General features: G+C 37.6%; 1 protein-coding gene across 2 annotated transcripts; it reads right to left on the bottom strand.

The window, feature by feature from the left end:
* Window positions 1–26817, bottom strand: SLC22A10 (solute carrier family 22 member 10). 2 transcript variants are annotated; one of them, XM_070230042.1, is made up of 11 exons: window positions 26527–26817; window positions 26173–26350; window positions 25362–25465; window positions 8482–8636; window positions 8214–8382; window positions 6854–6977; window positions 6283–6398; window positions 4228–4442; window positions 2592–2700; window positions 1922–2125; window positions 1–841 (listed from the first exon to the last, which is right to left on the bottom strand). In XM_070230042.1, the coding sequence occupies exons 2-11, from the start codon at window positions 26251–26253 to the stop codon at window positions 781–783; spliced, it is 1338 nt and encodes a 445-aa protein (XP_070086143.1). In that variant the 5' UTR covers window positions 26254–26350; window positions 26527–26817; the 3' UTR covers window positions 1–780. The 2 variants fall into 2 exon arrangements, with proteins under 2 accessions (XP_070086143.1, XP_001503029.4); XM_001502979.5 differs by having other exon boundaries at window positions 26173–26786.

The raw sequence follows: 26817 nt of genomic DNA on the forward strand, positions 1-26817 counted from the left end.
AATTTATAGTGATTTTTATTGTGTATATACATTTTGAAAATTGCTTATTTTGTTATTTGTCCTTCAATTTTGATAGTAGGTTTATAATATTTTAAATGACATATGGTACTTGTTTAAAATATGAAGAGAGAAAATTGCAAAGAAAACATAACAATCACCTAAAATTCCATCATTGAAAGATCAGCATTGTCATAATTTCAATGAATATATCCAAAGAGCACATAATCTTTCTATTTGTGAGTGATTTCTGACGTCAAAGTATAAGGACAAACACAAGGTGTCAACTCATTCTTAAAATGGTTTAAATGAGCTTATATCAGAGGTGACACAGTTTCTACCCCATATACCCCCCTCCAAAAAGTGTCATGTATTAAGTGCATATATATATTGGTATCTGTTGCTGAATTTCTTTTGATTTCTGGTTGCATATGCTATATTGGTCTGATTTTAGTAGATTTATGATAGAGTTCATGATATGCTGGTCCATACATCAACCAGCTACACCCTATTTCCATGGTTTTCCTTTGTTTCTGAATCATCTTGTGTATTAATATTTATTGATAAATTTGAAACTTTTCCAACTACTTCCCCAAAATATTGGATTGTTCACAGAATTACATGTTTCTATGAATTTTTTTAATTGCAAATTTGTGCCATAAATGTAAACAAGATTGACTTTTCCTGTGTATTGTCTTGCTAGTTTGTAGATATAAAGGAAAACTTTTGTGTTTTTTTCTTTCATATTTTCCTTTTCCTCACTGGTTAGCTCACGACAGCAGCTTAAAATTTTGTCACTGTTATGTAAGAATCTTTTTCATTTACTTTTCTTGAGAGTTTTTTGCTGAAAAAACAAAACAGAGACAACCAATAAACAAACAAAAGTGAGTTATAAAGACAGAAAAGATAAAGTTTATCTTTAACCATGCACACGTACAAACTGATCTGCTAACTATCATCTTTTTATAATCCAGTAAAATTCATGAGGGATTGACACTCGTGCTGGAAAAGGCCCTGCTGCCTGTCCAGACCCAAGAAAGCAGTTTCGAAAGTTTCTACTCTCATTGGTCTCTTTAGACCTCTGGTCAATGACACCTTTTGAAAGTCAACAGGTGGATTGAAAATCTTAAGGGGACTGCCCATTTTTTTTGGGTTGAGTTGTGTCCCCCCAAAATTCATATGTTGAAGTCTTAACTCTCAGTATCTCGGAATGTGAGATTACTATATTAGGAAATGGGCTTGTTGCAGATATAATTAGTTAAGATGAGGTCATACTGGAGTATGGGATGCCTCTAATCCAAAATGACTGCTGTCCTTATAAAAAGGGGAAATTTGGACACAGAGGCATGCAGGGAGAATGCCACGTGAAGACTGGAGTTCTGCTGCCACAAGCCAAGGAACTACCAGAAGCTAAGAGAGCGGCCTGAACAGATACTTCCCTAGAGCCTTCAGAGGGATCATGGCCCTGCCGACAACTTGAGCTCAGACTTCCAAGCTCCAGAACTATAAGAAAATAAACTTCTGCTGTTGAAGTCACTCCGTTTGTGGACCATTATTATGGAAGCCCTAGGAAACTGATATACCATTTGCCTCATTTAAAAATACCTTTTATTGGTTTCTTATTTTCTCAATCCTCAATCTTTTGTTACTTGTGGCAGCAAAATTACCCAAATCTCATAGGCACCTAAACAATTATTTCCTTTATCATCTTTTCAAAGAGAGTCTTTAACTCTGTGTGGTCTTCCTAACATTATTCTTTCACTGGCTGTCTCATTTCTTTCCCCCTTGGTTCCCAGGCTCATATGGATCAGAGAATCACGAATGTCTTTCTTTCATGAGGGCCACCACAACAGAGCTAATTTTCATCTCTTCACCACTAAAACTACACAGTTCCTCACAAGAGATGGCTAGAAGTTTTACTCACCCTTTTTCCACATCCTGGATGGTGTCAGGCAGAGGCTGATTCCTGGTCTCAGGTAGAAAGAAGACAACAAGACCACCAATGATGGGAAAGACTCCATAGATGATCCAGGGCAAAGTGGGAAGATACACCACGAGGATCATCAAGAGGGGAGCCAGTGCTGCCCCAATCCTGCCGATCACTAAACCTAATCCTGAAGCTCTTGCTCTGAGGGGTAAACAACAATGCATAATAATCTGGCAAACGTTCACATGTGTAATTTGTGATATATTATTTTGACTCGATTAGGAAAGACAATAGAGCACAACTGTTAAATACATGGGCTTTGAGACAAACACTTGTTTTTGAGATTTGCCCTATGATTTTCTAGCTGTCTTTGCGTTAAGACTCATTTTCATCATTTTAAATAGAATGTTACATATTGCACCTGCCCTGATGAGTGGTCCAAAATTGAATGAGATTACGCATTAAAGTACTGCTTAGCACAGTACATGGCACAAAATCAGTTTTCAATAAACTTTGGCTGTAATTGTTGTTGGTATATTATTACCATTACTACTACAAACAATTGCTTTTATAATATACAAGTCTTCCTGGGCTTCTTCTCGCAATAAGTGTTGATTAGCTGGGAAAGTCCTATTTTGGCTCTGGCAGAGCATCCATAAACTCATACCTGAGGACAGTTGGGTTGAGTTCAGCCAAGTGGACAGAAGCACTGCAGGAAGAGGCAGCACAAGAGCCGATTCCCACACTTGCCAAAGCCACACGTAGGGTCTGCATTTCTGGAGACGGGAAGACCAGTGAGACTAAGAAATCTGGGCTAACGGAATCAGCATCCAACAAATGTAGTCAGAAAAAAGACCCTAGAGGTTATTTGTGTGTTTGAAATATATTGTGGAAAATTGTACAGTGGCAGAGAGCATTGAGCAGTTGATAAATTGAGAAATTTAGAATTTCAACATTGGTGGTAAAAAGCACATAAAATTACCAGATTAATTGCAGCAAATCTCTCTGCATATCTGAGATTTGCCAGAGGAAAAGAAAATGTGAGTCTGGCAGAAATTTATTTTTACTTGTTCTGTCCAGGGCTTGTTATGCGCTTAGTGTAGAAGATAGGACCATCATGTGGAGAATAGCGGAGTGTAAGACCCAGCTCTAAACTTGAGAATTTTCCAATTAAAATGCAGAATTTAAAGTGACCAGCCATCCTGGATTTCCTGGGAATTATGGAGTTTTAGCAACGTGGGATTTCCATTGATAAAACCAGGAAAATTCCAGGTAAACCTGGATGAGTCAGTCAACATAGTGTAGATACAACATTGTCATTGGGTGGGTATGGCGTGATAGAGTAAGCAAAGGACTGGACTACTTTGTTAGTGGACAGGCTGGAGAGAGGCTGGGGCTAGAAGAATGTTAGACATAAGAACCAAGAATGGAAACTTCTATTTGGAAAAAAGTGTCAGAGTTTTGGAACCACTAAAAATAAGTTTCAGATAGTTTTTTGTCAATATCAAAAGAAATATAATTATAGCTTTATAATACTGGAAAGAACTCTAGTGTAAGGGAGTAGGCCTGCATCATTAACGATATTCTGAGCAGTAGAGTCCAACTATCTGTAATGCTGCAAAGTACATTCCTGAATTGGGAGATAGGTGAAGAATAGTGCCAGTGAGTTTCTCCTAATCATTACATGTCATCATTCTATTAACTTATAAAGTAATCTAACAGGAAATGGACTAGGCTTTTAATCTGCTTAATTCCTTATTCCCACTGTCCATTCCTCTGCTACTTGAAACGGGGAATTTTTCATTTCCTGAAGGTCACGAAGACTCCCATAAGCAAAGGCTGCAGTCATGGTGACTTAACACCACACTCATGTGTGGATATATAGGGATCAGGAACCTGATTAGTCATCAAAGCTGGTAATTAAAAGCCCAGACAGAAGACATGAGTGTATTGTGTCCTCACATGGGTGATAACTGCAAGACCTAACCCCTCCATGCTTGTTATTAAAAGAATGAATCGCCAAAGGGCAAGTGACCAATTGCACTAAATGGTACCAGTTTGCACATACTTCCAGGATGTGAAGAAGACAAATATATGCCTATGCTGTCCTTTGCTGAATTTTGGCTCTTTTCCCAACAATTTATCAGCAGAATTTGTCGCAAACCTTCAGATTGGCTTTGGAGAATACTTAGCCCTTACTTGGGACCTCTCTTTGCTCCTGGCTTCAGACAAGTGTGACAGATACAATCCCTAAAAGAGGAGGAAGAGACATTTCCTTTCCCCAAAGTCCAGTCTTCTCTCACCTTGGGGCACAAAGATGTTGACCAAGAGGGAAAATCCCATCAGGAACATGAAAAGCATCTGGGTTATTCGACGGCCCATATGATTCAGTGATAAAAGTGCAAGACATCGACCTGAGGCAGTGAGAACTCCAAAGACTACCTGGAACAGGAAAATATTGCTTCCAAAGTGCTGTAGGTTGATAAAGATGCCATAAAAGGGTAATGTGTTTGTAAATCTGTAGTGAACAAAAGAGGAAAGACACATGCCATATTTAGAGCCTACGTGCTGCAGCTGATGATCATATTGACCCAGGCAGCCAGTGATCAATGTACAGAATAAAGGCCCAGTCATGTTTGCATAACACTTCTTTTTAAGATGATAATTTAAAGTTACCATAAATAATTGCATGACAATATGTGAAAACGATACTCCTTCTATCGTTCTCTTGTCCGAGTCCCCAAGTGTTGGCAATGACAGGGAAATAGAATCTGACCCAATCACTGAACTGCATGGGATATAGAAGTTGGACATAGAAGAGTTAAAACTTGGAAATTAGGGAAAGTACACTTTTTCTGAGGGTTATCAGTATGCTGTGAGTCCTCCCTCTCTCCTCCCAACCCCCATACCATGAAGAAATTTCCCTTTGCTCAACTAGTAATTGAAGCTTCAAAGAGACTATGTGAATCCCCTTGATTTGGAAGCACAGTGTCCTGGGCTCTGACTGAATTCTAGGGAACTTAAGGTTCATATCTGACATCCTAAGGCTAAGAGAATACAGGCAGACAAAACATGCACCAACTATATGATAGGAAATGAAATCAAAGGTTCCCCCTGGAGATTTACGCTTTACCCAGAGAGCATATAAAGGAAAGGAGTCCACTTCAATAATATACATCGCACAGAGAGAGCTAGAATTCAACATTACAGCAGAAGAAACCACCACAGACCACAGCAATCCCAAGCTAGTAAGTCCTTTCCTGATCATAATCTCTACTTTTTCTTTCCATTCTGATTGTTTAGGATTCAGATATGTGAGTCTGTGACCTAGTAAATAGCGGAAATGTGAAAAAGCACAATGCAGTGAAATGAGGAACAGTATCCTAGGATATGCCTAGGAAGAGGAAAACTGTACACTTCAATAGTTACATTCTTAAGCTTGGCAGGGGTAGGGGGATGTATATATTGTCTTCAAAGTCTTCAAAATTGCCCTTCCTGACTCTACCAAAGTAAGTACTTATATCCCCCAAGATATAATGGACAAGATTTTCTATAGAAGCCCTAGTGTTAACACCCCAAATTGGAAACAAATACACATCCACAAACATTCAAGTACATGAATAAATTGTAGTGTATTCATCTAATGGAGTACTGAAACAGTGGGAGAAAACAACCTACTGCTACATGCAACAAAATTGATGAATCTTGCATGGCTAAGCTTGAGGAAAAAGTGTGTGTCACAGAACCATTTTGTCATTTATGTTATGTGAAGGTCAAGATCAGGCAACAGTCCTCTGTGGTGTTGGAGATCAGAACAGTTGTTAAGTTTTATTTGTCTTGGGAGAGGGCAGTGAGGAGGGAATAAGAGTGGGTCAGTGGTAGTGGTGCTGGCTATTGTTATAGGGGATACATGAAGGGACCTTCTGGAGAATTAGGATTTTTCTATCTTGGTCCGGAAATTGGTTACATTTTTACATATTGCAATATTCACTGAACTGTATATATTCATCATCTCTTCATCTTACTGTTTGCAAGATTTCTTTCAATTAAAATTGAAAACAAAAATGAAAAAATTAAACGCCAAAATGTGTACTGTGATGGGAGTTCTCAACATCAATCTCCAGTGAAGAGACTGATAAAGTGATATGACATAATTAACTCCTCAGTGTATAATCAGTTCCATGTGAGTCTTTTTATAACCCTTTGATGATCTCCAAATATAGCAATCATTTGGTGTATTTTCCTCATCTCTTATTTCCAAATCATCATCTCCCCCTCACAACACTGTTATAACCCTTGAAATAAATAGGTTCATATCCCCACTCCTTTAATGTTGTGATGCACTGTGTAAAGCCCACCTCAAAAAGGACCCGAGACATATCCTTTTACGCATTTTGGGTGTGCGGAACAAGTCACACATAGTAGTTTTGTTCTGTGCTGCCTCCAGCTCCTCCTGCATGGTGGATCTCAAAACCTTCAAAACAACAAACACGTATCATTTGCCAGCATAGTGCCAGGCCTTGTGGTGAGCACTGGCACTCAATAGGACGAGAGAGATATGTTCTCTTTTCTTCTAGTGTAGCATATTATACATGCAATCACAGGTGTGAAGTGATATGAAGGAAGATGTAGGCAGTTAAAGGAGAGTCCAGGAAATTATTCAGCCGCAATGGTATTTTGAAAATGAGGGGTGCAGGGCATCCATGAGACTGCATAGGTTATAGATGCAGATCAGGAAGTGAACTAAAGGAAGAGGTAGTTGCTTAGTGCTCAGAGCTTCTTTTACATGAGATGGCCGTGAAAGACTAGGGAACTGGGCTCGCATTCTCATTAGCTGCCCTTGTTAGAGAGCTGGTTTGTCTATCTCAATAAGAAGGCAGATGTCAGTTTTCCCTCCAACCCAGTAAGTGCCTTCCCTGTCTGGCTCACCTCCATGTTCAGAGTTTCTTCAGCATTCTTCCTTCCATTTGTGTGTGCAGCTTTTCTAAGTTCCTTTAAGCCTTCATCTGGTTTATTGGTGACAATCAGCCAGCGAGCAGACTCCCTCAGCCACCTGATGAAAGAAGAGCTTACAAGTGCATTCAACTCTCTCTTACTTATTTGTCTTATGGTTATTGACTACAGATGCTTTTTCCCTTCCATCTAATATCCACCATTTGTAGGGTTTGGGATAGAAACTCATGTTCTATTATACAAATGCTAGGAAAGTATGAGAATGACCACTCCACGTAGTACACCTTCATGGTTAGGAACACAGACTTTGGAGTCAAATTTCCTCTCTGCTTACTTAGCAAAAAATTTGCCGAGAAGCTTATGAACCCTAAGCTTCAGAATTCCTCACATACGTAATTACCTTCCAAAGCTTGACATGAGTTCTAGCAAATTTATGCTCATAATATATATTCCTTTTTTAAAAAAGGAGGTCTCACATTATGAAAGCTTAAAGCCCAACAAAGATTGGGAGTACTCTTGCCACGACCAGCTATGTTGGTACCTTACTACACAAGTGAGTCACTTATTAACATCTGCCTCAGTTTTCTCATCAATAAAATGAAGACAGTAGTGCCATCTTCCTTGTAGGGTTGTGGAGTATAGAATGACACAACGGATGAGTCTGGCATGGATTACACTCTCCTCTCTCTCTGAACTCACCTTGCTGTTTAAATCTATATCATCTCTCCATGATCGATAAATCTGACTCTCCCCTAGACTTGTTTTAAGTGTAGGGATGAAGTTGTCAAAAAATAAATGTTTGTTACAATTATTTAAGTGAGGAGGCAGTGGTGAACACATGATGTAAATCACCCAATCTGCATGACCGTTTTCAGTACTAGAGAAACATGGCTGCTATTCTGTCAAATAGCTATGTGAATATATTTGCTGCCTCTTCCTTTTATCCAATTTTATCTAGAAAAGTGAAAATTACTGAAAACTTCACCATAACCTGACTCCTTCCAAAGCCAAAAAAGAATTGAAGATATTTCTTTTTAAATATTTGAGTCTGTATTCTATGTTAAGGAATATAATGTTGGTATAACTCTATGACCATCTACAGGGTAAGACTTAAGAATAAAGATGGCAGAAAATGCCCAGAACTCCCAGGTGGAAAGTTCGTTGCTACTCCCTATTCTGCTTCTCAAATTGCACTGAGTGAACAGATAAGACGCATGGGGTTTAGGTCTAGATGGTAAGGAAGGGTCCAGGGAATAAGAAAATCAATTATGTCTCAATTCAATATTCATTTTCATACCATGCTCGCATAAGACACAGTGAGAGAGAAGGCTCATACCTTGAGGAGAGAAACAAGACAAAGAAAGGTACAGACACCACCAGCTGCAGGGTGCGCCACTCTCGAAAGACAAAAGCCAGGCCTCCCAGGATTATCTGTCCCATACTAAGGGCACAAGATACCAGTGTTATTACCATGGCTTTAGACTGAGACCTTGTCCACTCTACAACTGAAAGAAAACCCAGTTAGGATATTAGTGTCAGATAAAGGTGGAATTTCCAGGTCAAATTCAAGGCTTGGAAAATGGAGATCAAAATTAATGACTTACTAAGCATACTGCTATTCATCATGATGGCCATGGAAGAACAACCTGACAAGAAGCGTAGTAAGCAGTAAACGAGGAAGGTGGGAGCAAAGGCTGTGCAGGTCCCAGAGATGGCCAGCAGGAGCAAACAACATCTGAGAACCACCTTTCGGCCAAACCTAAGAAAAAAAGTGTTAGGTTAGATTATGGGAATAATAATAATTTGTGGTAAAAACTTCAGAAAATGAAAGCATACTCTGAAATTTAGAAAATTTTAACAAGTGAGTCTTTGTACTTGAAAGCTTGACAAATCAAGAGCTAAATCAATAACAGATATTTCCTCAAATGTAATGCTCCCAGTTTATAATATAGACTGAGAATATCATATGGTATTTCCATTTTTAGTCTTTTGAGAAATCTCCATACTGTCTTCCATAGTGGCTGCACTAGTTTGCATTCCCATCAGCAGTGTATGAAGTTTCCTTTTCTCCACACCTTCTCCAATGTTTGTTATTTTTAGTCTTAGTGATTATAGCCATTTTAACAGGTGTAAGGTGGTATCTTAGTGTAGTTTTGATTTACATTTCCCTGATGATTAGTGATGTTGAACATCTTTTCGTGTGTTTATTGGCCATCTGTATATCTTCTTTGGAAAAATGTCTGTTGATATCCTCTGCCAATTTTTTGATCGGGCTGTTTGTTTTCTTGTTGTTCAGTTGTATGAGTTCCTTATATATTATGGAGATTAAACCCTTGTTGGTACATGCTTTGCAAATATTTTCTCCCAATTGGTGGGCTGTCTTTTTGTTTTGATCCTAGTTTCTTCTGCCTTGCAGAAGCTTTTTAGTCTGATGAAGTCCCAGTTGTTTATTTTTTCTTTTGTTTCCCTTGTCTGAGAAGACATTGGATTGGAAAAGATCCTTTTAAGTTCAGTGTCAAAGAGTGTACTACCTATATTGTCTTCCAGGAGTTTTATGGTTTCAGGACTTATCTTCAAGTCTTTGATGCATTTTGAGTTTATTTTTGTGTATGGCATGAGATAATGGTCTACTTTCAATCTTTTTGCATGTGGCCGTCCAGTTTTCCCAACACCATTTGTTGTAGAGACTATCTTTCCTCCACTGTATGTTCTTGGCACCTTTGTCAAAGATTAGCTATCCTTAGATGTGGGGTTTTATTTCTGGGCTTTCAGTTCTGTTCCATTGATCTGTGTACCTGTTTTTGTACCATTACCATGCTGTGTTGATAACTATGGCTTTGTACTACATTTTGAAGTCAGAGATTGTGATGCCTCCAGCTTTGTTCTTTTCCTCAGGATTGCTTTAGCAATTTGGGGGTCTTTGGTTGCCACATATGAATTGTAGGATTGTTTGTTCTATTTCCATGAAGAATGTCATTGGGATTCTGATTGGGATCGCATTGAATCTGTAGATTGCTTTGGGTAGTATGGGCATTTTAACTATATTTATTCTTCCAATCCATGTGCATGGAATCTTTTTCCATCTCTTTTTGTCATCATCTATTTCCTTCAATAATGTCTTATAGTTTTCATAGTATAAGTCCTTCACCTCCTTGGTTAAATTTATTCCTAGATACTTTTTCTTTTTGCTGTAATTGTAAATGGAATTGAATTCTTGTGTTCTCTTTCTGTAAATTCGTTCTTAGAGCATAGAAATGCAACTGAGTTTTGTAAGTTGATTTTGTACCTGGCAGCTTTACTGTAGTTGTTTATTATTTCTGATAGCTTTCTGATGGATTCTTTAGGGTTTTCTATATATAAGATCATGTCATCTGCACACAACCAGAGTTTCACTTCTTCGCTCCCTATTTGGATTCCTTTTATTCCTTTCTCTTGCCTAATTGCTCTGCCCAACACCTCCAGTACTATATTGAATAAGAGTGGTGAAAGTGGGTAACCTTGTCTTGCTCCTGTTCTCAGAGGAATGGCGTTCAGTTTTTTCCCATTGAGTATGATGTTGGCTGTGGGTTTGTCATATATGGCCTTTATTATGTTGAGGTAATTTCCTTCTATCCTCATTTTTTAGGAGTTTTTATCATAAGTTGATGTTGGATCTTGTCAAATGCTTTCTCTGTGTCTATTGAGATGATCATGTGGTTTTTATTCCTCATTTTGTTAATGCGGTGTACCATATTGATTGATTTGCGGATGTTGAACCATCCCTATGTCCCTGATGTAAATCCCACTTGATCATGATCTATGAACTGTTTGATGTATTGCTGTATTTGGGTTTCGAATATTTTGTTGAGGATTTTTTCATCTATGTTCCTCAGCGATATTGGCCCATAGTTTTCCTTTTTTTGTGTTGTCCTTGTCAGGCTTTGATATCAGAGTGATGTCGGCTTCACAGAATGTCTTAGGAGGCATTCCATCTTCCCTAGTGTTTTTGAATAACTTGAGAAAGATAGATATTAAATCCTGTCTGAAAGTTTTCTCTTTGTTTTTTTTTTCTTCTCCCCAAAGCCCCCAATATTCTAGTTGTGAGTGGTTCTGGTTGTGGTATGCGGGAAGCCCCCTCAGTACGGCCTGATGAGTGGTGCCATGTCCACATCCAGGATCTGAACTGGTGAAACCCTGGCCCACTGAAGTGGAGTGTGCGAACTTAACCACTTGGCCACGGGGCTGGCCCCCTCTATGAAAGTTTTTATAATTTTCTGGGAAGCTCTCTGTTCCTGGGTTTTTATTTTGCCTTTGTATTTTTGAGGAAGATTAGCCCTGAGTTAACATCTGCTGCCAATCCTCCTCTTTTCGCTGAGGAAGACTGGCCCTGAGCTAACATCCGTGCCCATCTTCCTCTACTTTTGTGGGACGCCCACCACTTGCCAAGCAGTGCCATGTACACACCTGGGATATGAATCGGCGAACCCTGGGCCACCGAAGTGGAACATACACACTTAACAGCTGTGCCACTGGGCCGGCCCCATGGGCTTTTATTTTTTGGGCTGCTTTTGATTACTGTTTCAATCTCTGTACTTGTGATTAGTTTATTCAGATTATCTTTTTCTTCTTGATTCAGCTTTGGGGGGCTGTAAGAGTCCAAAAATTTATCCATTTCTTCTAGATTGTCGATTTTGTTGGCATATAGCTTTTCGTAGTATTCTCTTATAATCCTTTGTAGTTCTGTGGTATCTGTTGTTATTTCTTCTCATTCATTCCTAATTTTATTTATCCAATCTTTCTCTCTTCTTTTCTTTGTAAGTCTGGCTAGGGGTTTGTCAATTTTGTTTATCTTCTCAATGAACCAGCTCTTTGTTTCATTGATCCCTTCTACTGCCTGTTTTGTTTCAATAGCATTTATTTCTGCTCTGACATTTATTATTTCTCTCCTTCTGCTGACCTTGGGCTTTGTTTCTTCGTTTTCTAATTTGGTGGTTAGCTGCCGTTTGAGATTGCTTATTTGGGATGTTTCTTCTTTGCTAAAGTGAGCCTGTATTGTGATGAATTTCCCTCTTAATACTGCTTTTGCTGCATCCCATACGAGTTGGTATGGTGTGAATTCATTTTCATTTGTCTCCAGATATGTCTTGATTTCTCCTTTAATTTCTTCAATGATCCATTCGTTGTTCAATAGCCTGTTGTTTAGTCTCCAAATCTTTGTCCCTTTCTCAGATTTTTTCTTGTAATTAATTTCTAGATTCATAGGATTGTGATCAGAAAAGATGCTTGTTATTATTTCAGTCTTCTTAAACTTATTGAGGCTTGCCTGTTTTCCCAACATACGGTCTATCATTGAAAATGTTCTGTGTGCACTTGAGAAGAATGAGTCTTCTGCTGTTTTTGGATGGAGTGTTCTATATATGTCTATTAGTCCAACTGGTCTAGCTTTTCATTGAATTCTACTGTTTCCTTGTTGATTTTCTGTTTGGGTGATCTATCCATTGATGTGAGTGGAGTGTTGAGGCCCCCTACTATTAGTGTGCTATTGTTAATATCTCCTTTTAGGTTTGTTAATAGTTGCTTTATGTACTTTGGTGCTCTTGTGTTGGGTGCACAGATATTTATGTATTATGTTTTCTTGGTGGAGTGTCCCTTCAATCATTATATACTGCCCCTCTTTGTCTCTGTTTAGCAGTCTTATATTGAAGTTTACTTTGTATTATATAAGTATTGCAACACCTGCTTTCTTTTGTTTGCCATTAGCTTGGAGTATCATCTTCCATCCCTTCACTCTGAGCCTGTGTTTGTTGTTGAAGCTGAGATGTTTCCTGGTGGCAGCATATTTTGGGTTCTTGTTCTGTAATCCATCTTGCCACTCTGTCTTTTTATTGGAGAATTCAATCTATTTATGATTAGGATGATTATCAATATATGAGGGCTTAGTGCTGCCCTTTTATTACTTGTTTTCTGGTTCCCCTGCATTTCCTTTGTTTCTCGTCCTGTATATTTTGGTCTATCAATTGAGTTATGTAGCTTTTTTATGTTCTGTTTCTTTGTTTTCTCCTTATTTGTTATTTGTGTCTCTGTTCTGCTTTTTTGTTTAGTGGTTACCATGAAGTTTGTATTCAAAATCTCATAGATAAGATAGTCCATTTTCTGATTGCTTCTTATTTCCTTAGACTAAACCAATTCAGTGCCTTTCCTCTTCCCCTCCGAAGTTGTTTTTCTCACATCTTATTCCATCTTGTGTTGTGAGTTTGTGATTAAAATGACAAGATTATCTTTGTTTTTGGTGTTTTCCTTCCCTTTATCTTTAATGCTATTCTTGAGTATTTCCTAACCTGTTCTGACACATAGGTAAAATTTTCTGAGTTTTTCTACCTATTTATCTCCTTACCCCATGATTTGTAACTCCTTTCTCCTTTTTTTTCCAGGTATGAGGTCCTTCTTGTGGATTTCTTGTAGAGAGGGTCTTGTGGCTACGAACTCCCTTAGATTTTATCTGGGAAAGTTTTTATCTCTGCATCATATCTGAAGGACATTTTTGCTGCATGGAGTATTCTTGGCTGAAAGTTTTTGTCCTTCAAAGATTTGAATATGTCATTTGAGTCTCTCCTAGCCTGTAAGGTTTCTGCAGAGAAATCTGCCGAAAGCCTGATAGGAGTTCCTTTGTAGGTTATTTTCTTCTCCCTTGCTGCCCTTAGTATTTTGTCTTTGTCATTCACTTTTGCCAGTTTCACTAGTATATGCTTTGAAGTAGGTCTTTTTACATTTACATATTCAGGAGATCTGATCGCCTCTTCCACATGGATTTCCATCTCTTTCCCTAGGTTTGGGAAGTTTGTTATGATTTCTTTGCACAAGCTTTCTGCTCCATTATCCTCCCTCTTGAATACCTACAATTCTTATGTTGCATTACCTAATAGAGTTGGATATCTCTCGGACATTTTCTTCATTTCTTTTTAGTCTTAGTTCTTTCTCCTCCTTTATCTGGAGCATTGCAACATGTCTGTCCTCAATTATGCTGATTTGCTGCTCTGTGATGTCTGCTTGAGCATTCAAGGAATCCATATTTTATCTCTTCCATTGTGTCTTCCATCTCTAATATTTCTGATGGCTTCTTCTTTGTAGTTTCAATCTCTTTTGTGAAGTAGCTCTGGAACTCATTGGATTGTTTCTCTACATTCTCTTTTAACTCATGTAGTTGTTTGATGATAGCTATTTTGAATTCTCTGTCATTTAGATTTTATATTTCTGTGTCCTCAGGACTGATTTCTGGGTACTTGTCCTCTTCTCTCTGGTCTGGAGATTTAATATTATTTTTGATACTGCTAAATGATGTGGCTCTGTTTTTGTGCATCATGGTATTATTTGGTTATGGTTACTGCCTATTGCCACTGGGTAGTGGTCAAGAGTTGTGTATTCTGAGCCCTCTGTGTTCTGCCAGGATCCCAAGTGCTGGAGCCAGTGTTGTCTGGGTGGGGTGGAGGGGCACTTTCTTCTGTGTACTCTCAGGGCTTTCGCACTCTGCCCTCACTATCTGCTCTCCTGGGGTGTTGTGATGAGGTCATTCCCACATTAGCTTTCACCTCTGTAGGGGCTTTCCCTGAGGCTGTGAGGGCCCTTGGGGATCTTTGATGTTCCAACAATGAACATCCCCACCCCTGTTCCTTCCCATTGGGAGGTTGCCCAAGGCCCCAGATCCCAGTGTTTTGGGGAGTGAGTGAAGTTTTCTCTCACCCCATTCTACCTCCTTGAAGGAGTGCTCAACCCTCTCTGCCCGCTGTCATATGGCTGCGTGGGTCTCTTAGACGTCTTTTGTGTTGTGTTTGGATGTCCTCTCTTGAAATATGAATGTCTTTTTCATTGTATGGTGGAAGGGAGAGATTACCAGGACAGCTCACTCCACCATGATGCTGACGTCTTTCCCCAATCCTTATTGCTTTTTTCTTTTTATTTATACACTAGAGTTAAAAGCAATTTAAATGCCACCATTAGAGGATTATAATATTCTGTCTTTATATTTACTGTTAGCAGTGAGGTGTACCCTTTCATACACTTTTACATTGTTATTTAGTGTTTTTAATTCAACACTTCTTGTAAGGCAAATCTTGTGATGATAAATTCTCTCAGTTTTTGCTTGTCTAAAGAAGGCTTTATTTCTTCTTTAGTCTTAAAGGAGAAATTTTCCAGATAAAATATTTTTTGTTGGCCATCTTTTTCTTTCAATATTTTGAGTATATCATCCCACTCTCCTCTGACCTGCAAGATTTTTGAGAAATCCACTGATAGTCTTATGAGAGCTCCCTTGTTTGTGACAAATCACTTTTCTCTTGCTGCTTAATAATTTATTTATACTATGTCTTTGTGTAGACATCTTTGGCTTTTGCCTATTTGGAAACTTTTGGGTTTCATGAATCAAGATTTCCATTTCCCTTTGTAGATTTTTGGAGTTCTCAGCCATTACTTCATTAAGTAAACTTTATGCCCCTTTCTCTCTTCTTCTTTGGAGAAACCCATTATGCATATATTATTTCAATAGATTTTGTTCTATAAGTTACGTATGTGTTCAGAACTCCTTTTTCTTGATTGAGAAAGATTGACCATAAGCTAAAATCTGTTGTCAATCTTCCTCTTTTTGCTTGAGGAAGATGGCCCCTGAGCTGAAATCCATGCCAATCTTCCTGTATTTTGTATGTGGAATGCTGTCAGAGCATGGCTTGATAAGCAGTGTGTAGGTCTATGCCTGGGATCCAAACCTGTGAATCCCTGGCCACCAAAGTGAAGTGCACAAACTTAACCACTGCACCACTGGGCCTGCCCTCAGAACCCATTTTCAATCTTTTATTTTTTGTTTCTCTAACTGGATAATTTCAAAAAATCTCTCTTTGAGTTCATTTATTGTTTCTTCTGAATGATCGAATCTTACGTTGAAGTTCTTTATTGAATTTTTCAGTTCAGTCACTTTATCCTTCAGTTCTAGGATTTCTTTTTGGTTCTTCTTTATGATTTTTATTTCTTTATTAGATTTCTCATTTTTTTCATATACTGTTTTCCTGGTTTCATTTATTTGTCTATCTATGTTCTCTTGTAGTTGATTGAGCTTCTTGCAGATGATTATTTTGAATTCTTTCTCAAGAAGTTAACTGGCCTCCATTTCTGTAGGGTCAATTACTTGGGCTTTGTTAGTTTCCTTTGGTAGTGGCATGTATGCCTGATTCTTCATAATCTGTGTACCTCACATTGGTGTTTCTGCATTTGAAGGAGCATACAACTCTTCCAGTCTTTATGAATTCATTTTGGCAGATAAAGACTTCCTTCTGTGTCCTAAGACTGATGGGACCTCCTCTAGGATCACAGTTTAGTGAGGGTATATCTGGGTCATATGCCTGCTGCTGGGTCCATGGTCAGGTCTGGTCAGTGGGCCTTTATTGATAGTATGGATGGGTGTGGTTCCTGCCAGGTCCCTGGACTGACAGGACTCCTTGCACCCTGGTCAGCAAGGTTTAAGCATGGTCACAGTTCTGTGTCAAGGTCTACAGTAATGTCTAAGAACAGTGGGTCTATTATCAGGGGCATCAAAGGGTGTGGCAACTCCCAAGTCCCTAGGTGTATGGGGCTTGTGGTAGGACTGCAGACACGTGAGGCTGGAACTATGGCTGCTTGGGGATATGCTGCTTCTGGGTCTGTAGATGAGACCACGGTCAGTGGGCCTGCCACTGAGGTGCAGGCCTGCTTTCTCAATGCTGCCCTTCTTGATCTTGTGTTTCACTGAGATTTTGCAATCTTTAACCTGAATCCCAAGTCTCCTACAAGGGCACTTTTGTCTGTGAATGACTGCCAAATCATTGTTTGTATGTGGGAATGAGAGCTGGGGCCTTGCTGTTCTGCAGCCTTACTGACATCACCATTCCATTTTCTTCCTTTTTTTTTCCTGAGGAAGATTCGCTCAGAGCTAACATCTGTGCCAATCTTGTTCTATTTTGTATGTGGGTCACTGCAACTGCATGCTTGCTGATGAATTGTTTAGGTCCATCCTGGGAACTGAACCTGGGCCACCAAGGCAGAGTGTGTTGAACTTAACCCCTAGGCCATGGAAGTGGCCCTTCTTCTTTTTAATGTAGATGTTTACAGTTATAAATTTCCCACTGAGCATTGTCTTCACTACAACCCATAAGTTTTGAGATGTTGAGTGTTTGCTTTAATTCACTTCCAAATATTTTCTATTTTTTTGTGATTTCTTCTTTGACACATCGTTTAAAAGTGTTTTGTTTAATTCCCATACATTTATAAACTTTACAGTTTTCTTCCTGCTGTTGATTTCTAGTTTCATTCTATTGTAATCAGACAAAATAATTAGTATGATTTTGATGTTTTGAAATTTATTGATTGTTGATTTTGGGCCTCATATGATCTAAGTATGGAGAATTTTTCCATGTGCTCTTGAAAGGAATGCAATTCTGCTGTCACCAGGTAGAGAGTTATATACATGTCTATTAGCTCTAGTAGTTTGTGGTGTTGCTCAAGTCCTGTATTTCCTTAATATTCTTCTGTCTAGATGTTCCATCCATTATTAAAATTGAAGTATTCTAGTTTTCAACTATTATTAGAGAAATATCTTGCCCTTCAGTGATGTTAATTATTGCTTCACGGGTTTGCGGTCTCTATTCTTTGAGGCATATATGGTTAAAATTGTTATATTTTCTTGAGGAATTGACTCTTTAGTCAATATTTAATGTCCTAGTGTCTTGTAGCAGTTTTTGGCTTACAGTCTATTTGATCTATTATTAGTATAGCTAACCCAACTCTCTTTTGATTACTATTTGAATGAAATGTCTTTTTGTGTATTTTCTCTTTCAATCTACTTTCTCTTGATCCAAAATAAGTCTCTTGCAGGTAGCATATATGTGAATCATGTTTTGTTATGGTTGGGTCATGCTTTATTTTTCCATTCTGCAGATCTGTGTCTTTTTAGGAGGACTTAATCCATTCATATTTAAATAGGTTTTTGATATGGAATTACTTCTGTCATTTTACTATTTTTTTTCTTTATGGTCTTATACATTTTTTGTCATTCTTTTCTTCCTTTACTGACTTCTTTTACGTTTAGTTAATTTTGTTTGTGAACTATTTTGAGTCTTTTTTTTGCTTCCTTTTTTGTATGAGATATGTTCTTTGTGGTTACCATGGTGACGACATTTAACATTTAACTTTTAAATAATCTAGTTTGAGTTGTCCTAACTTTTAAATAATCTAGTTTGAGTTGATGTCAACTTCAACAGCATATAAAACTCTGCTCATAAACATCTTCATCCTCCCTTATGGTGTTGTCAAAAATCACATCTTTACAGGGGGCCGGTCCAATGGCTGAGTGGTTAAGTTCATGTGCTCCACTACAGTAGCCTGGGGTTCACCAGTTTGGATCCTGGGTGCAGACCTACACAAGGCTCATCAAGCTATGCTTTGGTGGCATCCCGTATAGAAGAACTAGAATGACTACAGTTATGTTATACAACTATGTACTGGGGCTTTGGGGAGAAAAAAGCATAAAAAGAGGAAGATTTGCAACAGCTCTTAGATCAGGGCCACTCTTTCTCACCAGATAAAAAAGCATACTTAAAAAAATGCTCTTCTTTAAGAAAAATTGTATCTTTACATATTCCATGCCCAACGACATACATTTTTAATTATTTTTAATGAATGTCTCTTTTAAAGCCTGTAGGAAATTAAAAATGGAGTTACATATCAAAAATATAATCATACTGGCTTCTATGTTTGCTTATGTATTTACCTATATCAATTATCTTTATTTCTTAATACAGCTTTGAGCTACTGTGTAGTGTTCTTTTATTTGAGGAGGTCTCTGTTGTATTTTTTTCAGGACGAATCCACTAGTAACAAATCTCCTCATATTTTGTTTATAAGGAAATGTCTTAATTTATCCCTTATTTTTGAAGGACAGATTTGCAGATATAGAATTCTTGGATAACAGTTGTTTTCTTTCAGCACTTTAAATATATCACCTCACAGTTTTCTGAACTCGTGGTTTCTGATGAGAAATAGATTGCAAATCTTATTAGCAATTTTTAGTAAGATGTGGGATATATATATATATATACAACTCAGCCATAGAAAAAACAAAATAGTGCCATTTCTGACAACATGGTTGGACCTTGAGGGTATTATGCTAAGCAAAATAAGTCAGACGGAAAGACAAACACTATGATTTCACTTATATGTGGAAGATAAACACATATAAGATAAGGAGAAAAGATTAGTGGTATCAGAGGAGAAAGGTGTGTGGGGGAGAGTGAAAGGGATAGAGAGGCACATATGTATGATGATGGCTAAGCACTAGACTCTTGGTGGTGAACATGATGCAATCTCTACAGAAGCTGAAATAATAATGTACACCTGAAATTTGCACAACACTATAAGCCAATATGACCTCAATAAAATTTAAAAAAAGACCTCACACACAGGATTTGTGCTCTTCAAAAGACATAGTTAGGAAACAATGTGTTAACCACTGAGCAAGTATCTCACATAAAGTATATGCTCAAAAATTTTTGTTACTTGATAAATGGGAAAAAATACACTAACAGATAAAGCAATAACTGAAGTCCTTTCAGCTCATACTTTTGCACTGGGCAATTCTTATTTCATTTTCTTTGATGTATACAAATCCTTTATATATCAAAATTGATTTATCCATTCTATTGTTGTTGGATCCTTATATTATTTCCAGTTTGGAAATAGTAAATAGTTGCGTGTTATGTGTCAAAAAATCAATGTGATAATGCTCATTTCTTAAATATAAATCATTCAATAACCATTCCAATATTTGAATAAGTTGAACAAAATTTTTTGCAAAAGATCAAAGTTAACCGTATAATAATAACCATACATAAATGGTTTAAACACACCAAAGAACAGGATTGTCATATTAGGCAATAAGCAAAACTCTAGAAAAATTAACTGTATTACAAATGTGTGCAACAACTTCAGCGAAGGGGTAGGGGAAAGGTGTTGATCTGAATCATTTTGGAAATGAGTGGAATGTGTAAGACTAAAGCAACTGCATGTAAGCCCTGCAATCCAGTTAATAAATTTGTTTCCCTGGGGGATACAAGTTAGCAACTCTGACACTGCTGTACATGTATACTAGAATTGAACAAATGACCATATGGATAGTAGTTGATAGAACATAGCTTTCTCACTTTGGAGAGGGAATTTACAGGCAAGCAAGAGTGGAGACTAGAGTGGCCATTATAGTAATGGATTACAGTTGGAGACATCAATATGAACTCATTTTTAGCTTAATATACATACAGATAGTTAGATGTAGAAACATTTATACATGTGTTTATATACATCGTTTAGAATACACACATATAGTTCCTTGTTCTACCAGCTAAGAGGGCTTAGAAACAATTGCACCCCAGATCAAAAAGCAATCCTGGTGCTCTGATATTACTTAAGGTTTTACTTTTCTATTTTTGACATACAAAACCTGTATATAATCAATGTACACAATTTGATGAGTTTAGAAAAAAGTATACACCTGTGAAATTGTCACCAGAAAGCATGCCATACATATTACCAGCAAAGGTTCCTCCTACTCTTTTTTTAATTTTAGTAAGAAGCACTTAACATAACAAAAACATAAAAAAGAGAGAGTAAAAGGATAGAGTTTTTGTATGTGAATGAACTTAAGTTCTTATCAGTATAAATAAACTGCTACGTCTTTGAGATGTCTTATGTAAGCCTCATAGTAGCCACAAAGCAAAAAGCTATACTAGATTCACAAAGAAGGAGAAGGGAACCAAAGTATTTCTTTAAGGAATATTATCAACTCACAAAGGAAGACAGCAATAGAGGAAGGAAGGAACAAGGGAAATACAAAACAGCCAGAAAGCAATTAATAAGATGGAATTAGTCAGCCTGGCCTACCAATAATTACTCTAAATACAAACGAATTGAATTCTCTAATCAAAAGACATAGAGTAGCTGAATGGATTAAAAAAAGACTGAGCCGTAATCTGCCTACAAGAGGCTCACTTCAGCCTTAAGGACACAGAGGCCAAAATGAAGGGATGGAAGAACATATTTTACACAAAGGGAAATGAAAAGAGAGCAGAGGTAGCTATACTTATATCAGACGAGTAGACTTTATGCCAAAAATGGTAACAAAAGATGAAGAAGCTCATCACATAACGATAAAGGGGTCAATTCATTGAGAAGACATATAAATAATAAATAAATATGCAGCTAACATCAGAACATCTAAATTTATTAAGCAAATACTAACATATCTTAAGAAAAATAGAGACAAAAATACAATAACTGTAGGGGACTTTATTATCCATTTCCAACAGTGGATAGATCTTCCAGACTGCAAATCAAGAAGGAAATTGGAACTTTATAACAAATGAACAACAAGAACAGTGTACTTTAGAGCAAATTCCCCTAACAGATACACAGAACATTCCATCAAACAACAGCAGGATACACATTCTTCTCAAGTGCACATGGAACATTCCTCAAAACAGAGCATATGTTAGGTCACAAAAAATTTAGCAAATTTAAGAAGATTGAAATTATATCAAGTATCTTTTGCAACCACAATGGGATAAAACTAGAAATCAATACAGGAGGCAAGCTAGAAAATCCACAATATGAGGAAATTAAATAATTGAAAAAAATTGAGTCAAAGAAGAAATCAAATGAGAAATCAAAAAATATCTTGAAACAAATGAAAATGGCAACATAACATACCTAAACCTACGAAATGCCACAAAAGCAGCTTTAAGATGGAAATTTATAGTAATAAATGCTTATGTAAAGAAAAAAGAAAGATCTCAAATAAACAACATAAGTTTACACCTCAAGGAACTAGAAAAGAGGAATAAACTAAGCCCAAAGTTAGCAGAAGGAAGGAAATAACAAAGACCAGAGCAGAAATAAATGAAATAGAGACCATAAAAACAGTAGAAAAGATGATTTTTTGAAAAAAGATAAACAAAATTGACAGACTACAGCTAGACTAAGAAAACAGGAGAGAAGACAAATAAGAACATCAAAAATGAAAGAGGAGACATTTCAACTGATACCACAGAAATACAAAGAATCATAAGAGACTACTATGAACATTTACATGCAACGAAGTGGAGAACATAGAAGAAATGGATAAATTCCTAGAAACACATAACCTATGAGACTAACTCATAATGAAATAGAAAATCTGAATAGACCAATAATGCTTAAGGAGATTTAATCAGTAATCAACAACCTCCCAACATAAAACAACCCAGTACCAGACGATTTCATGGGTAAATTCCACCAAACATTTTAAGGAGAATTAACACTAATCCTTAAATATTTTCAAAAAATTGAAGAGGAAGAAATACTAAGAAACTCATTTTAGAAGGCCACTCTTTCCATGATACCAAAATCAGATAAGGAGACTACAAGAAAACTACAGACCAACATCGCTGATGAATATAGAAGCAAACCTTTTCAACAAATATTAACAAACTGAATTCCACAGTACATCAAAATGATCATACACCATGATCAAGAGGGATTTATCTCTAGGACACAAGGATCATTCAACATATGCAAATTAATAAATGTGATACGACACATTAATAGAATGAAAGATAACCATCATATGATCATCTCAATAGATATAGAAAAAGCCTTTTGATTAAAAAAAATTCTTTCTTGATAAAAATGCCTAACTAATTATGTATAAAAGGAATGTACCTCAACATAATAAAGGCCATATATGACAAGCTCACAGCTAATGTCATATTCAATGGTGAAAGGTGGAAAGAGTTTTCTCCAAGTTCAGAAAAATAGAAGGGTGGCCACTCACACTACTCCTATTCAACATAGTACTGAAAGTCCTAGCCAGGGCAATCAGGCAAGAAAAAGAAATAAAGGCATCCAAATTGGAAAGAAAGAATTAAATTATCTTAGCAGATGATATGATCTCATATGTAGAAAATCCTAAAGACTCAACCAAGAACTGTTAGAGCTAATCTACAAATTTGTAAAGTTGCAGGATAAAATAAACATACGGAAACCTACTGCATTTCTATAGACTAACAATGAAACATCTGAAAAAATAATAATAAAGGGAACAATCTTGTTCACAATAGCATGAAAAACACTAAAGTACTTAGGTATAAATTTAACCATTAAGGTGAAAGTTCTGGACACTGGAAACTGTAAGACATTGATGAAGGAAATTGAAGAAGATACAAATAAATGGACAGACAACCCATGTTCATGGATCAGAAAAATTAATATTGTTAAAATGTCCATACCATCCAAAGCCATCCTTTGATTCAATGCAATCTCTATCAAAATTCCAATGGAATTTTTCATGGAAGTAGAACAAAGTATCCTATAATTTATACGGAATTCCAAATGATCCCGAATAGGTAAAGCAACCCAGACAAAGAAGAACCAGGCTAGAAGTGTCATATTTTCCAATTTCAAACTAAACTACAAAGCTGTGGTAATCAAAACAGTATGATATTGGCATAAAAATAGACACATTGACCAGTAGAAACAGAATTAAGATCCCAGAAATTAAGCTTCACATATGGTCAACTAATATTTGGTAAGTGAGCCAATAATACTAAATGGAGACAGGATAGTCTCTTCAATAATGGTGCTGGGGAAACTGGATAATCACATGCAGAAGAATGAAATTTGACCCTTATCCTACACTGCTGGCAAAAATTAACTCTAAATGGACTAAAGATGCAAACATTAGACCTGAAACTGTAAAATGCCTAAAAGAAAACATAGCGGAAAAGCAACAATTGTTTGGCTATAATAGCCATCTGAACTGGTGTGAGGTTATATCTCATTGTGATTTTGATTTGCCTTTTCCTACTGATTAGTGATGTAAGCACCTTTTCATATGCCTGTTGGCTATTTCCATGTCTTCTTTGTAGAAATATCTATTGAGTTCCTTTGCCCATTTTTCAATTAGGTGATTTATGTTTTGGTTATTGATTGTAGTAGTTGCCTATATTTTGGATATTAACCCTTTATCAGATATATGGTTTTCAAATATTTTCACCCATTCTGTAGGCTTCCTTTGCATTTTTTACTGGAAGCTTTTTCATTTGACATAATCCATTTATCTATTTCTGTTTTCATTACCTGTGCTTTTGGTGCTAAGGCCAATGTCCAGAAGTTTTTTACCTATGTTTACTTCAAAATATACAGCTTAGCTATAAGGCTCCCCATTCTTCACCAAATTTTCTACTCTCACTTCCTGTTATACCCCCTCTTCTCCACACAGAAGACACACAAACACATCTACTACCTTTTGCCCATCTAAACGGAAAAATTAGCATTTTATTGTGAGTCATCATAAAAGGCTTGATCAGAAGATTGGTTGATATAAACAATATGACTCTGAAATCTTTTATGAATTACATTTAGTGTGATGCACTCAGGGTTCACAATTTTCAGCAGAAAGATTCAATGACCTTAGGCTCATATAGGATAAGGACTACTTTATGTTTTGCATTTCCTCTAGGGGAGACCTGAGTGTGTGACTGCCATGGCTGCCTGTGTACGTCAGGATGAGCACTACCAGGTACAGGATACCCCAAACTTCTCACACCATGAATCATGACACCTGAGGTCTTTAGATTAATTACCTTATATGGTTGCAAAAATTACCTCTAACAAGCCTTTTTTTTCTTACCAGATCAAACATCCAGATTAAAACCCCAAGTCTTTCTTTTTTGCTTGAGGAAGATTCGCTGAGCTAACATCTCTTTCAATCTCTCTCTTCATGCATGGCTTCAGCATGGCTTGATGGGTGGTGTGTAAGTCCACACTCAGGATGCAAAACTGTGAACCCTGGGACGCCGCTGCCACTGCCGAAGTGTATTGTTCAAACTTAACCACTATACCACCAGGATAGCCCCCATAATTATTTCTTAATACATCTTCAGTGCCATTTCACTATGCATCTGGGTTTTATAGAAATGCCTACTCATTAAAGTGGGGCAATCATGACCTGACCACCAATCTGGGAACCCACAAGCATTTCGCTCACTGAGTCCAGGAGGCACTTCACATAGAAGCCCTGGTAAAGGCCTACAATGCTGTTCTCCATATCTGTGTCTTAAAAAGCTGAACCCCCTGTCTTGAAGCACCTTCTCCCTTTCCATAGTTTACTCTTTCTTATCTTTCTAAATGAGGTATTATTGTATCTCTTCTTGAAACACCGTTCTGAAATGTGCCCAGGTCTTATATAGATGTCATTTCTGTGTCCTGCACAGAGAGCTCTGTGGCAACAAAATGGCATTCATTAGACTGACTCTAATTCTACATTTCCATCTCTAGCTCCCTGGAAACCAAGGCTACCCGCAACAATGTAATTTTCATACTGGAACTCAGTAAAGACTTCTTAAGGAAAGATGTAATCATAAGTTGATGAAAAGGGTAGCAGCGATCTGGAGACACTCACCTGTCTGAGAGAGGGCCACATACGAGCATTCCCACCAGCATGCCAGCCATGAATAGGAACTGAACCACGGCTTTCTGTGACTGATAGTCACATACTAGGTCCCACTGGAAGAGAAGGAAACCAGCACAGAGGAGCTTCACAGCAGCTATTAATCCCTCAATGTTTACTGGCTCCAACAGACCTCAGTGGATGCACTCTCCAGCCTGCCTTTACTATATTTACTAGTCTGTATAATTCAAGTCTCAGCATAAGCATGGTCTTCTCTAGAAATCCTCAACTAACTCTTCTAGTTTATACAAGGGCCAATCTTTATACTCACTTCGCACTCCATACCTTAGTGGTTCTCATTCTTTGCCACACATCGAAAACATTGAGGAGATTTTTCTAAAAATACTGATGACCCAATTTCAACCTAGACTGAAACACACTCTGATTTGCTTCTCTGACAAGCAGCTGGGGCATGGAGAATTTAAAAAATCAATACAGATATTTCCAATTTGAAACTAGACGGAGAACAAGAGACCAAGGAAGGATAATTTTTCACACATTGTGTCAAGTACTTACTTGTCTAATGTCTTCACACTAGAGTTCAAGCTCTGTGATAGTAGAATTCATGTCTAATTGGTCGGTTTCACTGGCCTCAAATTCAGTATAAGTGCTTGGCAGTTAAAAAGATAAGCAACCACTATTTGCTGAAAGAAAGCCAACTACAGTATATCTACACGGTAACTGAAGACTTGAACTACATTTATTGTATGTTATTCTTAACACCCACACCATGTACTCACAAGAGGTAGATGGGACTTCTTACCTCCGTCACAATGGTGGAGGAAAAGGAGCTTCGGTCATACACCCAGCCATCCAAACAGGGCTCCGTGACTGGGTCGGTCATGTTGGGGAAGGTCCCATTCCGATGAAGAAGCTGCCACTCAGGGAGGAGGAAGCGACGACACTTCTCTGGCTTCAAGTTTGAGTCCAGGACTTCACGGCTGAGGACCCCAGTGTCATTATTAAAGACAGTGTCATTATCAAGGATGTGGACCCAGCAGCGATGACCAGGAATGGCTGCAGTGAAATTCTCCAATAACGTATGAGAGACTAGTATCATGAGAGAAGAAAGAACTAAAACCATCTGAAGGATCTGGAATTTCCCCAGGCCACCAACCTGATCCAGGAGCTCCTCAAAGGCCATTGAGTATGAAGAGCTGATCCTCAAGAGGAGACACAATGACTTTATGTCAATAAGTTTAAAGGGAGGAAAAGTTTCCTTTCATTAATTCACATCAAGTCTGTGTGATCTCACACCAGTTTCTCATCAATGGGCCTCACCCACCTCACCAGGGCAGCAGTGCAGTGGAAGCAGTTTCCCCAGTCCTTTTGAATCAGGAGGTATTACTTTTTTAAGAAAGTCACAGAGAAAAGTGCATACGAGAGATACTTCTAGCTGTTTGACAAT

Source organism: Equus caballus, chromosome 12, assembly GCF_041296265.1.
Source record: "Equus caballus isolate H_3958 breed thoroughbred chromosome 12, TB-T2T, whole genome shotgun sequence".
Classification (NCBI taxonomy): Eukaryota; Metazoa; Chordata; class Mammalia; order Perissodactyla; family Equidae; genus Equus; species Equus caballus.

Bases quoted from the DNA above. Each gene is read 5' to 3' on its own strand.
- SLC22A10 (XM_001502979.5), bottom strand. From the start codon at position 26,553: ATGGCCTTTGAGGAGCTCCTGGATCAGGTTGGTGGCCTGGGGAAATTC. The intron at 6,399-6,853 runs GTGAGCCAGACA...GTTGTTTTGAAG, and splicing joins AAGAAACTCTGAACATGGAG to GTTTTGAGATCCACCATGCA. The intron at 2,701-4,227 runs GTGAGAGAAGAC...TCCCGTCTCCAG, and splicing joins CAACATCTTTGTGCCCCAAG to AAATGCAGACCCTACGTGTG.